The 14814-nt window shown below is 36.9% G+C and overlaps 1 protein-coding gene across 1 annotated transcript in view; it reads right to left on the bottom strand.

The window, feature by feature from the left end:
• Positions 1-14814, bottom strand: part of LOC126881870 (homeobox protein PKNOX1-like) — a 162396-nt gene that overhangs the window by 42870 nt on the left and 104712 nt on the right. The window contains exon 3 of the mRNA XM_050646519.1: positions 10110-10281. Within this exon, the coding sequence (XP_050502476.1) occupies positions 10110-10281 (172 nt within the window). The remainder of the gene's footprint in view (positions 1-10109; positions 10282-14814) is intronic.

The raw sequence follows: 14814 nt of genomic DNA, 5'->3' as shown, positions 1-14814 counted from the left end.
CACATTGGCTGGAAGTAAATTGTTTTTTACGTTGGACTTGAAGTCTGGATATTGGCAGGTAGAAATGGATCCAGTGGACAAGGAGAAGACGGCCTTCACGACAGGATCTGGATTATGGGAATTCAACGTTATGCCGTTTGGACTCTGTAATGCTCCTGCGACATTTGAGAGGCTTATGGAAAATGTGTTGAGAGGGTTATCTTGGAAAACATGCCTGGTGTATTTAGACGACATAATCGTTTTGGGAGAGACGTTTGAAGACCACCTAAAGAATTTAGAAGACGTTTTTAAACGACTTCCATCGCGGCCAGTATCAAAGACGCACGAGGGTTGGCATCCGCCTTCCGAAGGAAGTTTGGTCGAGTTGCAGAACTTCAATGCCAACTGCCAGCTCCTGGCAAAGCATTGAAACTCCAAGATGCATCACGTTACCTATTCTATCTGGTAACAAAAGACACTGTCCGTGACCAACCTACCTACCAAGATGTATGGGATGCATTAATTCAATTGTGAGAGCACGTGTTGGGAGTCCGACGTGCAAAAGTTAGCCATGCCAAAGTTAGAATGCAGCCAATTAGACTGGAGAGTTATCCGAAATATGGTAGAAGAAATTTTCCAAGACACCGAGGTCCAGGTGTTAGTCTGTTGCAATCCGCATAGTTACTGGTGCGGAGAGAAGACCGTCCCCTGCCACTTTTATACAACTGGGAGTTGTAAAAGAGGGTACAGTTGCCGATACCAGCATCCAGTTCCAGTCCTGACAAGGTTCCAGGAGGAACCATCTTTTAAGGAGGGGGCAATGTGACGAATTTCTAACTGAGGCCGGTCCTGCCCCTAGCAGTCAACAAACAACAGCGACACGTCATCGACGAATAATGTCTCCGCTAATCCAGAAGTTTCCCGATGATAGGCGGAGACCTGCCTCAGGCCTTCCAAATGTTCTCGAAGCAGAGCCGTATCTATATAAGCGGATGATTTTTAAGCAGCAGTCAGTCAGTCAATGAACGAGCCGCGACGCGTGATATAATTGTGTTCGAATCGGATTTAGTGAAATGTATTTATTAGTTATCGGAAGTATGTTTAGTTAATTAAATCATAAATTTGAGTTGTAAATAAATTAGATGTGTTAGTTGGTGTTATTTGTAATTATTAAATAAATAAGCGATGTAAATAAAATAATATAAGTAAGTCTTCCTTTATTTAAATTAGTGCCTAAAAATATAAATAAATAAAATAGTAGAGTCAACCGCGTAAAAAGACAATTACGCCACAATACATTGTTGGTGGATACCGGAGCGACCAGGACCATTATACGACCGTCAGTTATAAACAGTCGTAAGAAACTCTTACCAACGAGGTTGCGACTGCGGACTGCCACAGGTGAAAATGCCAACATCCACGGAGAAATCCAGATACAATTGGGGATTGGAGCAGAAAAGTTCGTCCATACTGTCATAGTTGCAGACATCGAAGAAGATGTTATATTAGGAATGGACGTAATGAATTTGCGTGGATTTCAATTGGATTTTAAGAACAGGGTAATCAAAGTTGGCAACGAGGAGGTATTTCTTCATCCACATGATGACAGCACTGTGCTAGCAGCCATTAAAGAAGATACAGTTGTGCCTGCGAGGAGTGAAACGATCATCGTAGCGCGGCTACAGGGAACTGTAGAAGAAGGAACGCCTGTTATGATGGAGCCATGGAACCACGACGAGGAGGTTGGCCGAGGAATCATAATTGGAAAGGAATTGGTTACTTCTGCTAAATAAATTCCCGTGAGATTGATTAATGTCAATGACTACCCGGTGACCATCAAGAAGGAGACAAAAGTAGGAACTTGTGTACCCGTGACGTCCATAATCCGTCAGACAACAACATCAGATAATTCCAACGACAAGTTCGACCAAATGGTTGCAGTTGCAGGCCAATCTCTGAATCAAGTGGAGAAAAGGAAATTAAGGGAATTTCTTAGGCAATATCGTGACATATTCGTACCGAAAGGAGGAAAGACAGGAAGAACGACAGTTGTCAAACATAAAATTGACACTGGTACCGCTAGGCCAATTCGTCAATCAGCTCGACGATTACCACAGGCGAAGAGAGAGGAAGCTGAAAGGATTGTTCAAGAAATGAAGAAAGACGGGGTGATAGAAACTTCTACGAGCCCATGGGTCTCTCCGGTGGTCCTGGTCAAGAAGAAAGATGGAACTACGAGGTTCTGTGTGGACTACCGTTTGTTGAACAATGTTACCAAGAAAGATAGTTATCCTCTGCCTCGGATCGACGACACGTTGGACACATTAGCTGGAAGTAAATTGTTTTCTACGTTGGACTTGAAGTCTGGATATTGGCAGGTAGAAATGGATCCAGTGGACAAAGAGAAGACGGCCTTTACGACAGGATCTGGATTATGGGAATTCAACGTTATGCCGTTTGGACTCTGTAATGCTCCTGCGACATTTGAGAGGCTGATGGAAAATGTGTTGAGAGGGTTATCTTGGAAAACATGCCTGGTGTATTTAGACGACATAATCGTTTTGGGGGAGACGTTTGAAGACCACCTGAAGAATTTAGAAGACGTTTTTAATCGACTTAAAGCTGCCCAGTTAATGTTAAATCCCAAGAAATGCCAGCTATTTCAAAGTAAAGTCAATTATTTAGGCCATATAGTCAGCAAAGAAGGAGTGGCCGTGGATAAAGGAAAAATCGATTCCATTAAGGAATGGCCTGAACCAACTGATAAACATCAAGTGAGAAGTTTTCTGGGGCTATGTACATACTACCGGAGATTCATTAAGAAGTTTGCAGATATTGCTAAGCCATTAACGCGACTTACAGAGGAAGCAAGGGATTATTGCTGGGATGGAGACTGCCAAACGGCCTTTGAAACTTTGAAGAGGCATTTAATTACAGCGCCAATATTAGGGTATCCACTGCCAGAAGGACAGTTCATCTTAGATACGGATGCAAGCAATGTGGGAATTGGAGGAGTGCTGTCGCAGATCCAAGGAGGACAGGAACGAGTCCTTGGATATTTTAGTAAAGTGCTTTCAAAACCTGAACGAAATTATTGCGTCACGAGAAGAGAACTTCTAGCAGTAGTAAAATCAGTGGAACACTTCTATCAATACCTCTACGGAAGGAAGTTTTTAATCCGAACCAACCATGCCGCCCTTAAATGGTTAATGCAGTTTAAGAATCCAGAGGGTCAGATAGCCAGATGGATTGAACGACTTCAAGAATATGATTTCAAGATCGAGCATCGGGCCGGAGTTAGCCACAGGAACGCTGACTCTCTATCTAGAAGACCGTGTCCAGCAGAATGTTCCCATTGCAACAAAACAGAGTCGAAGGAAGCAGCAGTACTAAGAACAACAGTGGTCAACGACGAGTGGACGCCTACCAAGATCAAGGAAGAACAAGAAAAAGATCCAGTTTTACAGAAGATTCGAAAATGGATAGAAGAAAATCGTCGACCATCTTGGCAAGAAATATCAAGCCTAAGCTCAGTAGTTAAGACGTATTGGGCCCAGTGGGACTCATTTATCTTGGAAGACAGCTTGCTTAAACGAGTAATAGAAAATGATGATGGTTCAGTGAGGAGAACACAGATGGTGATTCCAAAGAGCAGAGTAGCCGAAGTACTCCGTCAGTTACACGACAGTCCATCAGGAGGGCATTTTGGTGTAAAGAAGACCCTTCAGAGAATTCGGGAACGATTTTATTGGATGAATAGTTCTGACGATGTGAAGGACTGGTGTAAGAAATGTACTACCTGTGCTACAAGTAACGGACCCTACCGGAAAAGAAAGGCTCCTATGAGACAGTACAATGTTGGAAGTCCGTTTGAAAGAATAGCTTTGGATATTGCCGGGCCATATCCAGAAAGTGACAATGGATGTAAATACATGTTGGTGGTAATGGATTACTTCACGAAATGGGTTGAGATCTACGCAATTCCAGACCAGAAGGCCGCCACTATTGCAGATGTGTTAATCAAAGACTGCATCAGCCGATTTGGAGTACCTCTGGAGATCCATAGTGACCAAGGAAGAAACTTTGAGAGCGATCTATTTCAAGGAATCTGTGATAAACTAGGCATGAAGAAGACAAGAACCACGGCCTATCACCCGCAATCGGATGGAATGGTGGAGCGTATGAATAGGACAGTCGGCAAGTATTTGACAAAGATGGTGTCCAATCATCAACGAGACTGAGACCAGTACCTTCCATTCTTCGCAATGGCCTATAGATCTGCTGTTAATGAATCAACTGGCCAAACACCAGCAAAAGTTCTATTTGGACGTGAGATGCGTCTACCCTGTGGTCTAGAGTTGGGATGTCGACCTGGAGAAGATGTTGCTGGTGAGGATTACGTGAATGAATTACGAAGAAGAATGGACGATATACATGAGTTGGTCCGTTCTAATCTTCAGAACGCTAGCGACCGAATGAAGAAGCGATACGATACCCAAGCCGAGAGGGGATGTTTCAAGGAGAACGACAAAGTCTGGCTTTATAATCCAAAGAAGCGAACAGGTTGTTCTCCCAAGTTGCAGCAGTTCTGGGAAGGTCCGTACCTCATTGTCAAGAAAATTAATGACGTTATCTACCGAATAAGCAAGATTCCTAGGGGAAAGCCGATGATAGTCCACCATAACCGGTTGGCGCCGTACGAGGGAGACCACGACGTAGATGAAGAAGTGGAAGTCAACCAAATTCGAGGAATACCTGACCTTACCTTTGAAGAGTTCATGGGATCTTCTCGCACTTCCCGATGACTATTCGCTGGCCCATACCATCCCGGCCAGTATCAAAGACGCACGAGGGTTGGCATCCGCCTTCCGAAGGAAGTTTGGTCGAGTTGCAGAACTTCAATGCCAACTGCCAGATCCTGGCAAAGCATTGAAACTCCAAGATGCATCACGTTACCTATTCTATCTGGTAACAAAAGACACTGTCCGTGACCAACCTACCTACCAAGATGTATGGGATGCATTAATTCAATTGAGAGAGCACGTGTTGGAGTCCGACGTGCAAAAGTTAGCCATGCCAAAGTTAGAATGCAGCCAATTAGACTGGAGAGTTATCCGAAATATGGTGGAAGAAATTTTCCAAGACACCGAGGTCCAGGTGTTAGTCTGTTGCAATCCGCATAGTTACTGGTGCGGAGAGAAGACCGTCCCCTGCCACTTTTATACAACTGGGAGTTGTAAAAGAGGGTCCAGTTGCCGATACCAGCATCCAGTTCCAGTCCTGACAAGGTTCCAGGAGGAACCATCTTTTAAGGAGGGGGCAATGTGACGAATTTCTAACTGAGGCCGGTCCTGCCCCTAGCAGTCAACAAACAACAGCGACACGTCATCGACGAGTAATGTCTCCGTTAATCCAGAAGTTTCCCGATGATAGGCGGAGACCTGCCTCAGGCCTTCCAAATGTTCTCGAAGCAGAGCCGTATCTATATAAGCGGATGATTTTTAAGCAGCAGAGAGTCAGTCAATGAACGAGCCGCGACGCGTGATATAATTGTATTCGAATCGGATTTAATGAAATGTATATATTAGTTATCGAAGTTATTATGTTTAGTTAATTAAATCATAAATTTGAGTTGTAAATAAATTAGATGTGTTAGTTGGTGTTATTTGTAATTATTAAAATAAATAAGTGATGTAAATAAAATAATATAAGTAAGTCTTCCTTTATTTAAATTAAACTTAGTGCCTAAAGATATAAATAAATAAAATAGTAGAGTCAATCGCGTAACAGTATATTTTTAACCTCTCATCCACCAGAATTTTAATGCATCATTTTACTTCTACAATACCTTTTATTATAGTATTATGGACAGCTTCAAAAAGTTGGACGGGTTTAAAATGAATGGTTTTTGAAAAAAAAAGATCAATTTATAGAGCGCATTTTTAGATTTCCTTAAAAATCTTCTTTTTCTACATGTAACTTGAAAATGATAAGAGATACAATAATGAAACACAAAACAAAATTTTTATTCAACAAAATCCTACATTTTTGTGGGGTACCTTTTTTTCGTATCTCTTATCATTTTCGAGTTACATGGAGAAAAAGGAAGATTCTTAAGAAAATTTAAAAATGCGCTCTATAATTTGATCTTATTTTTTTTTTCAAAGACTATTCATTTTAAACCCGTCCTTATTGAACATAGAAATAACACTATAATAAAAAGTATTGTAGAAGAAAAACGATGCATTTAAATTCTGATGGATGATGAGTTAAATGTACTTCACATTTTTTTTTTAAATTCCATTAGTCATCAATTTTTTTTTGCAGAATATCTCGCTTACTTTGAATGTAATCGACATTTAATGTTGCTCATTCTAAAGGTCTTTTCAATCACTACAAAAGGTATTGGTAGCATTATACAACTAAAATCGACCGTTTCTCTTTTATTTCAAGTTGAATACACCGATTTCAGCATGCACCAAGAAAATAAACTCTTCTCACCTACCATATCTCTTTATGTATTATAACTAGAAGATATATGAAGGAACGAATCTCTTTGTTTTTTTTTATAAGCTACAAAAATGTTTTGTATAGTTTTTTTGTTAGATGCATGGATTTTAAGGTATTCGCAAAAAAACCGCCCGAAAAGGTGTCATTTTTCAATGAAAACGGCCAATTTTCAACCACGAATAACTCAAAAATTATTGAGTTTTCAAAAAAAAATATTGAACAGTTTTTGCTTAGAATTAGGTTCTCTAGCCCCTTCCGTAGTTATTTTGACCAAAAAATATTTTACACCCCCGAGAAGGGGTGGGAACCACCCCCAAGGACCCTTTTACAAGCTTGCAAGACCCTTTTACAAAAATGGCGGTCATTCAAAATGGGCGACTATACATATGTGACTAATAGCACAATATCTTTTGAATGAAAAGTCCGATTTGCACAAAATTTGGTACATAGGTTCTTTTTGTGATTTACAAGATAGATGTCGTAAACTGGAAGAATCAGTTTACCAGAAGTTGTATTTTTTCTGGTTTTTTATGTAAAAGTATTTTATATTATGTAAATAATTTATTTTCAATTTTTTCACCCTGTATATATTAATTTTTCAAATAATACCACCATTGAAAAGAGCGTAAGAATATGTTTTAGGAAATATTTTAAACTTTTTAGTTATGTTAATTACCATTTCATAAATGCATAACGTATCTTCACATGTACCTATTTGTGGCAGATTCGTGCAAATATTATAAGAATTATTGTGCATTTAATGGTAGAAGCATATAATTTGGACCACATATACTACACATACAAAAGTTTAAATTTAGATATGAGGCCATCTCAGATTTTGCCTTTTACAAAAATGGCGAGCATTCAAAATGGCGGCTACACATATGTGAATAATAGCACGATAACTTTTGAACAAAAAGTCCGATTTGAGCCAAAATTGGCATCAAGCTTTTTTTTGATGAATAAGATCGAGGTCTTGAACCGAAAGAATCGGTTTACCAGAAGCTGTGTTTTTACTGTTTTTTATGTAAAAATATGTTGTTTTTTTTTTCAATTTTTTCACCCTGTATATATTAAGTTTTCAAAAAGGTAATACCGCCATTGAAGAGGGTGTAAAAATATTTTTTAGGAAAGGTTCTGAAATTTTTAGTTATGTTAGTTACCATTTAATAAATGCATATCGTATCTTCACATGTACCTATGTGCGCAAATTCATTTTGAAAGCCCGCCATTTTTGTCATTAAGTTTTCAGAAAGGTAATACCGCCATTGAAGAGGGTGTAAAAATATTTTTTAGGAAAGGTTCTGAAATTTTTAGTTATGTTAGTTACCATTTAATAAATGCATATCGTATCTTCACATGTACCTATGTGCGCAAATTCATTTTGAAAGCCCGCCATTTTTGTCAAGGTGTAAAAATATTTTTTAGGAAAGGTTCTGAAATTTTTAGTTATGTTAGTTACCATTTAATAAATGCATATCGTATCTTCACATGTACCTATGTGCGCAAATTCATTTTGAAAGCCCGCCATTTTTGTCAAAGACAAAATCTGAGATGGCCTCATATCTAAATTTGAATCTTTGTATGTGTAGTGTGTGTGGGCCATATTATATGCTTTTACCATTAAATGTACAATAATTCTTATATTATTTGCACGAATCTGCCGCACATGGGTTCATAGGTACATATGAAGATACGTTATGCATTTATTAATTGGTAATTAACATAACTAAAGAGTTCAAAATATTTCCTAAAAAATACTTTTATACTCTTTTCAATGCCGATATTAACTTTTTGAAAAATTAATACATACAGGGTGAAAGAATTAGTAAAAAAAAACAACATGTTTTTACATAAAAATCAGGAAAAACACAATTTCTTGTAAATCCATTCTTCTGGTTCAAGACCTTGGTCTTACACATCAAAAAAGAACCAACATACCAAATTTGGTTGACGTCGGACTTTTCGTTCAAGAGTTATCGTGCTATTAGTCACATATGTACAGTCGCCATTTTGAATGCCCGCCATTTTTGTAAAAGGTAAAATTTGAGATGGAATTATATCTAAATTTGAACCTTGATGGGTGTAGTATACGTGGTCCAAATTATGTGCTTCTACCATTAAATGCACAATAATTCTTATAATATTTGCACGAATCTGCCACACACAGATACATGTGAAGATACGTTATGAATTTATTAAATGGTAATTAACATAACTAAAAAGTTGAAAATATTTCTTACAAAATATTTTTACGCTCTTTTCAATTGCGGTATTACTATTTTGAAAAATTAATATATACAGAGGGAAAAAATTGGAAAAAAAACATATTTTTACATAAACAACCAGTAAAAACACAACTTCTGGTAAACTGATTCTTTTGTTTCACCATATCCATCTTTTAAATCAAAAAGAGAACCTATATACCAAATTTGGTTGAAATCGGACTTTTCGTTCAAAAGTTATGGTACTATTAAACACATATGTATAGGGGCCATTTTGAATGCCCGCCATTTTTGTAAAAGGCAAAATCTGAGATGGCCTTATATCTTAATTTGAACCTTTATATGTGTAGTATATGTGGTCCAAATTATATGCTTGTATCATTAAATGTGCAATTGTTTCACATATCGGCCGCACTATTCTTCTTTCTGTAGTATGCCCGATTATCGTGCGGCGGCTATTAAATTGGCTATACTAATTTTCCGACGGCAGCTCGGAAAAGGGATGGTGAGGATCTGTTAATCTGTTGAGGTATTGCCTCGGGTTTCTAAACCATGACGTTCTTGTTCTGCCAATTGACTGATGTAACAATGTAAATTGCATTTTATATCGAACCAATGTTCGGTTATGGGGCTATCTAGCAAGTATAAGAGTTCACTGAGGATGGACTCATAGGTCCGAAAACGTTTTGAACATTTAAACTTATAGTACTTCTTTAGTTAAGATTTTTAGTAGTTTGCCTTCTTTAAAATTACATACCTGGTTTACATTATTCAAATCTCTTTCTTTTGTCCTTTAATTCGTCCAATTTTGAACATAGGCTTCCCCCAGTTTCCTCCATTCGCTTCTGTTTAGTGCTTTCTGTTTCCAGTGCGTTCCTCCTATCTTTTTAATGTCGTCTCCCCATCTCATCTGGGGTCGTCCTCTTGCTCTCTTTCCTGTCCATGGTCTCCATTGTTGTATCGTGGTATTCCACCTATTGTCCGTTTGTCTAGCGTTATAACCTGCAAAGCTCCATTTTAGCCTGGCTATATGTTGTCCTGCGTCTTTGACTTTGGTTTTATTTCTTACCCAGTTGTTTTGCTTTCTGTCTGTTAATTTTACTCCTAACATTGCTCCATGGCTCTTTGTGTCTTCATTATTTTATTCATGTTTGCCTTGGTCAAGGTCCATGTTTGGCATGCGTATGTGAGAATTGGGAGTATGCACTGGTCAAACACTCTTGTTTTTTAGTATTGTTGTATTTTTTTATTCTTTAGGACCCATTTTAATTTCCCAAATCCTGCCCAGGCTAATCTGACCCTTCTTTTACCTCCGCTGTTTTGGTTTTCCTTATTTATTTAGTAGTACCATAGAAAACGGTTGAAAATTTTGTTTAATGAGTAAAGAAAACTTACCAGTCCATCAATTTCGGGTTCGTTCGCCAAAAATGGTTTTCTATCACGTTCCTGGTGTTGCACGAATGCTTGAATATCTAAATTGAAAGCGTCACTAGATTGGGTATCGGAAGATTGGGTTGCAAGTTCGCATCTTTCGAACAGAAGAGCTAGAAGAGGAAAGAGTGGATGCCTGAAAAATAAAACAAAGATAATTATCTCACTGCGCCGTTCTTGACCCATTTATATATCAAAACAATTTTTTATCTTCCCGGTGGAGATATTCAACAATGTACAGTAAAACCGATTTATCTGCAACCGCCAGGAGAAGAGACGTCAGACGTTCGTTTATCCGGTGCAGGTGACCTTAAGGGTTTCAGTTAAATATGTTACCCTGTATAAATTACAGGGCCATAAAACTACTTAGTCAAACCATCAAAATATGATGTGGTAACGCAATGATAATTGCAAGAACAGATACAATTCTCATTATAAGGCAGTTGAAGGATAGGAATAAATAAACAAACGCTCATATGACAAATTGTTCATTGATCTTGAGAAAGCATAAGATTAGGTGCTTACTCCTTATTTATTCTCAGTAGTTTTGGATCAGATAACAGCGAAACTTCAGTGCTCATTCCCTGGTGCTTAACGTATGTTGATGATATAGTGTTAGCAGCAAATACTGAAAGGTATGTGGTGGCCGTAGCTCAGCAGCTAATGCCTAGTTGCACCAATAAATCTTAAGCAGAGCCGGCTCGTAAGTAATATTTCACCCGTGCGAATTACTATTGTGACGCCCCCCTCGGGGGGCCAATGGTTTTCAAAAGTTAGGTAGTATACAGTTGAGTCCGCGAGTCTTTACCCGTGCGTCATTAATACCTGGCGAGATAAAACACATACTTTTTATTTAGCATCATTCTCTTCCACGCATGAAATTAATGACAAACCAGCTGCCGTCTGTTATTAAGTAAAAACACATGTTATTTTTATGAACGATTTAGACTCAGTGCATTGAAAAGAGATAGGTACAACGAAAGACGATTGGGGATGTCTTCACATATTTTAAGTACAATTTCTGACGTTTTGGTTTGTTTACTTTTGTGGCTGTCAGTTTGTTGAATTTTTTACTGTTATTTTGTCGAATTTTTGCATTTTGAAGTTTTTTATAGTATAGAGACAGTTGTTTTCACAACTAATTTTATATTGGAGTTAGACATTTTGTAATAAGTTTATGTTATTTTACGATAAATTTTGACAACGTACAAAGCTAACCTCATTGTTGACACAGTTGAATGCTTGTGTTTAAGGTTCCGCCAAAGTGAATAAAATAACAAAAATAAAATATGTTATTGAATTCTTGTATACATTGTTTATTTATTTATTAATCAATGATAATAAAATAATTAATTAAGCTACTTCAAATGTAGCTGTAATTATGCACCAAAATTTTAAAGCAAAACTTAAATTTGACATTCTATTTATTTGATAACGTCAAATTTTATACTATAACCCGTGATTGGAATAATATCCACTTGCCGTTGCGTTTAGTAAATTTCCGACTTATTTCGTATGCTTTAAGTGATGACGCACGGGTAAAGACTCGCGGACTCAACTGTACAACATGTTTTATTTGAACTTAAGTTGACAAAACTTGTTATATAACTTAGAGTTATACAATTAGATTTTATTTACAACTCCTGAATACAGTTTGGAGAATAGTTTACAAATTTAATGACTATGGTTATTTATCAAACGTAATAATAAAAAATAGTTTTAAATTAATAATAATTGAACTTGAAAATGAATTAAACTTAAAAATAACAATGTTGAGCTTTGGACATAAAGTGTTAGGCCTTGTTAGTATAGTTTAAAAGGGATCCTATTGTGCTATCCCGTGGGCACTTTGTTGCTAAAATGTAAAACCCATATTTTTTGGTTTCTAATATATTTGTAATGCAAAATCACTTGGTCGTCCAAAAATCGTTGCGGGAGGGGACCGGTGGGGAGCCTTACAAAAAAAAACTGCAATTTTTTTTTCGTCGTTTTTCGGATGTGCAATATCTGAAAATTCATTCCTCAAATTTGCATGCCCATCTGGACATTAGAAATATTTGTTTTTAATTTATAAAAATACGTCAAACCATTGTTGTATATGGAGCGCCTTCATATAAAATCACTTGCCCTGAAAACCCATATTTTTAAAATCGTTTACATCGCTCTATCTCGAAAAATATTGGGTCTAGCAAAAAATGGCTTTCTATAAACGTTATAGACCAAACATCAGAGAACATGTGAGTGTTTTTGGAATTTTGATTGGATAATTAGTTTAAGAAAAAATTAAATAAATCGAACGGCATGTCACGACGGACAGTGGTGAACGGAGAGATGCGAGGAAGGGCGAGATTCTATGCGAGAGTCAATCCCTAATCGACTCTACTGACCGGGATGTTGTTAGGGTCGTTTTTTCATTGTGATGCCGATTTTAGGGATGATGGAATACTGCTAGCGTACTAAATAGAGATTTTTTTGGCTCGTTTTGTTATCAGATTATTAACACTTTTGGAATATTGTACGTGTTAAGTGATAGTAGTATGTAGTTATATTATCATAATATTAATAATAGGTAATGTTGTATATATTTAAGGTACTGTTGTATACTTATTATTATTATTATTATATTTATCCAGATTTAGCCATACGGCTCACACTCCCTCAAAGGGGAAAATTCACTTATCCCAGATACTTATGGTATCAAAAGGATTGAGCTCTGGTGGGACTCGTTCCGTGTCATCGAGCCCTAGATGACTTAGTACGTCGAGGTATCCCCAAAAATGGTCTTACAGATTCAATTATTTTATCATTATAAAGCTTATTAAGTACGACGTAAAATGGTTAAAGTTCAAAAGCTTGGTATGTACTGATGTGATCTTGATTATTGATATGAGATAATATTCTTATATGTCATTTAATTTAATCAATACATTAATAATAATCTAATTAATTTACCAGATCACATATCAATATGTTTTCAATCTCAGGGCTTTTTATAAAATTAATTACTTACTTACGTGGCTTCTAAGTATTTCTCAATGGTTCCTAATCGGGATAGGAGAGAAAAAAGTAAAATAATACACACATATGGGTTACAATTATAATCAAAATATTGTTTATTTTATTTAAATGGCAATCACTGCTTAATATTTGCTATATCTTATTATTCTTAAACATAACATTTACACATGGGAATCTTATTTCCTTTTGGTTTCCAATTGAAAGTTTTTATTAACATTTAACTATTATGATTTATTTGCAACAATTTTATTTAAGTTTGATGAAGCTTTTCTGATATTATTGATTATGTTCTTCTATTTTAAATGTGGTATTTAATACGAAAAACCCATACATTCATGTCCAAACAAATGAGACTGACCTTTTTCTGGTGAACTGAGAATGTCTTCACACAAGACCCGTTTCCTGCTATCCTTGGCTGCGATCAAAACCTCGTCCTGGCTTCCAGTAATGTTCTCCTTTGAAAACTAGCTCGTATAGCTCTCGTTCCTGCTTCTGTCGTGATGCTGTATTCTGCCTTTTTCGAAACTGCAATCTGCTACCGGGACACTCTTGGCTCAAGGAGGTTCTTTTACTCTCAACCTGGCCTACCTCTCGTTCCACGATAGATACTCCACACTCACGGAACTACACCGGCTTTCTCACTCTCCGTACACTACCGTCTACTACTGGACTTCACTTCTCGACAGCTCAAAACATTCTGATCTCTATTTGTCATTCATTCCCCTACTTTCTAAATATCCCTTCCAGACTCACAAATCAAACTTCCACCACCAACTCTCATTCGCAGTATTCCTCAAAACCAATTTTTAATCTTTCTAAATATGCTTAATGGATTTCCAAAAAAGAAATAGTTAATTCCCATTCTAAAATTACTTTCTACTATTTACAAAATTTAATGACCTATTATCTACTTCAACTGAGTCATTTTTAGCATAGGCTAATGATCGAACCTTCCGCGAACAACGATAATGACCTATTATCGATTTCACTTGAGTTTTATTTAGCATAGGCTAATGATCGAACCTTCCGCGAACAACGATAATGGTACGCGCCATTCACTTTGTTTATTCTAAGCGCATTGTCCCGAGTTTCGTTTAATCACTTCTTAAAGTTAAATATAACAATTTGTTGTATACAGGTTGTTCTAAATTTATATCCCGTGGTTGAGAAAATTGAAAATATTTTATATTAAATTGAATTCTGCTTATAATTATCAAAATTTAATTTTCAGATCAAATAGAAATATAACAGTACATACTGTAAAATGGCATCGGTTTCCCTGGAATTAATTTCGGAATCAAGAACAAAGGATAGTAATACAAACAATTACATCTACGTACCTATTTCTTAATTACTAGATATACATAAGGACTAGCACAACCTAAAAGCCACTTCTTATACAGAGTTATTAATAATCTTGACACAGCTTCGTATGTCAACTTATGGGCTCGTATAGCTTTATTGTACTTTTTGCCAGATAAAATACCATCAATTGTGGACTGAGCATATAGACCACTGTCCAACCATACGTCAGCAAATCCAGAATCTGTCATAAACTGACCAATTATTTTCAGGAAGTTCATAACAATGTAGAATCCACCTAGACGAATAACTACATTCCTTGTGTCTTCTGGCTGGGACCATTGGAGCT

This window comes from Diabrotica virgifera, chromosome 3 (assembly GCF_917563875.1).
Source record: "Diabrotica virgifera virgifera chromosome 3, PGI_DIABVI_V3a".
NCBI classification, from domain to species: Eukaryota; Metazoa; Arthropoda; class Insecta; order Coleoptera; family Chrysomelidae; genus Diabrotica; species Diabrotica virgifera.
The sequence above is the reverse complement of the archived record's forward strand: the minus strand, read 5'-3'. Positions and strand labels throughout refer to the sequence as shown.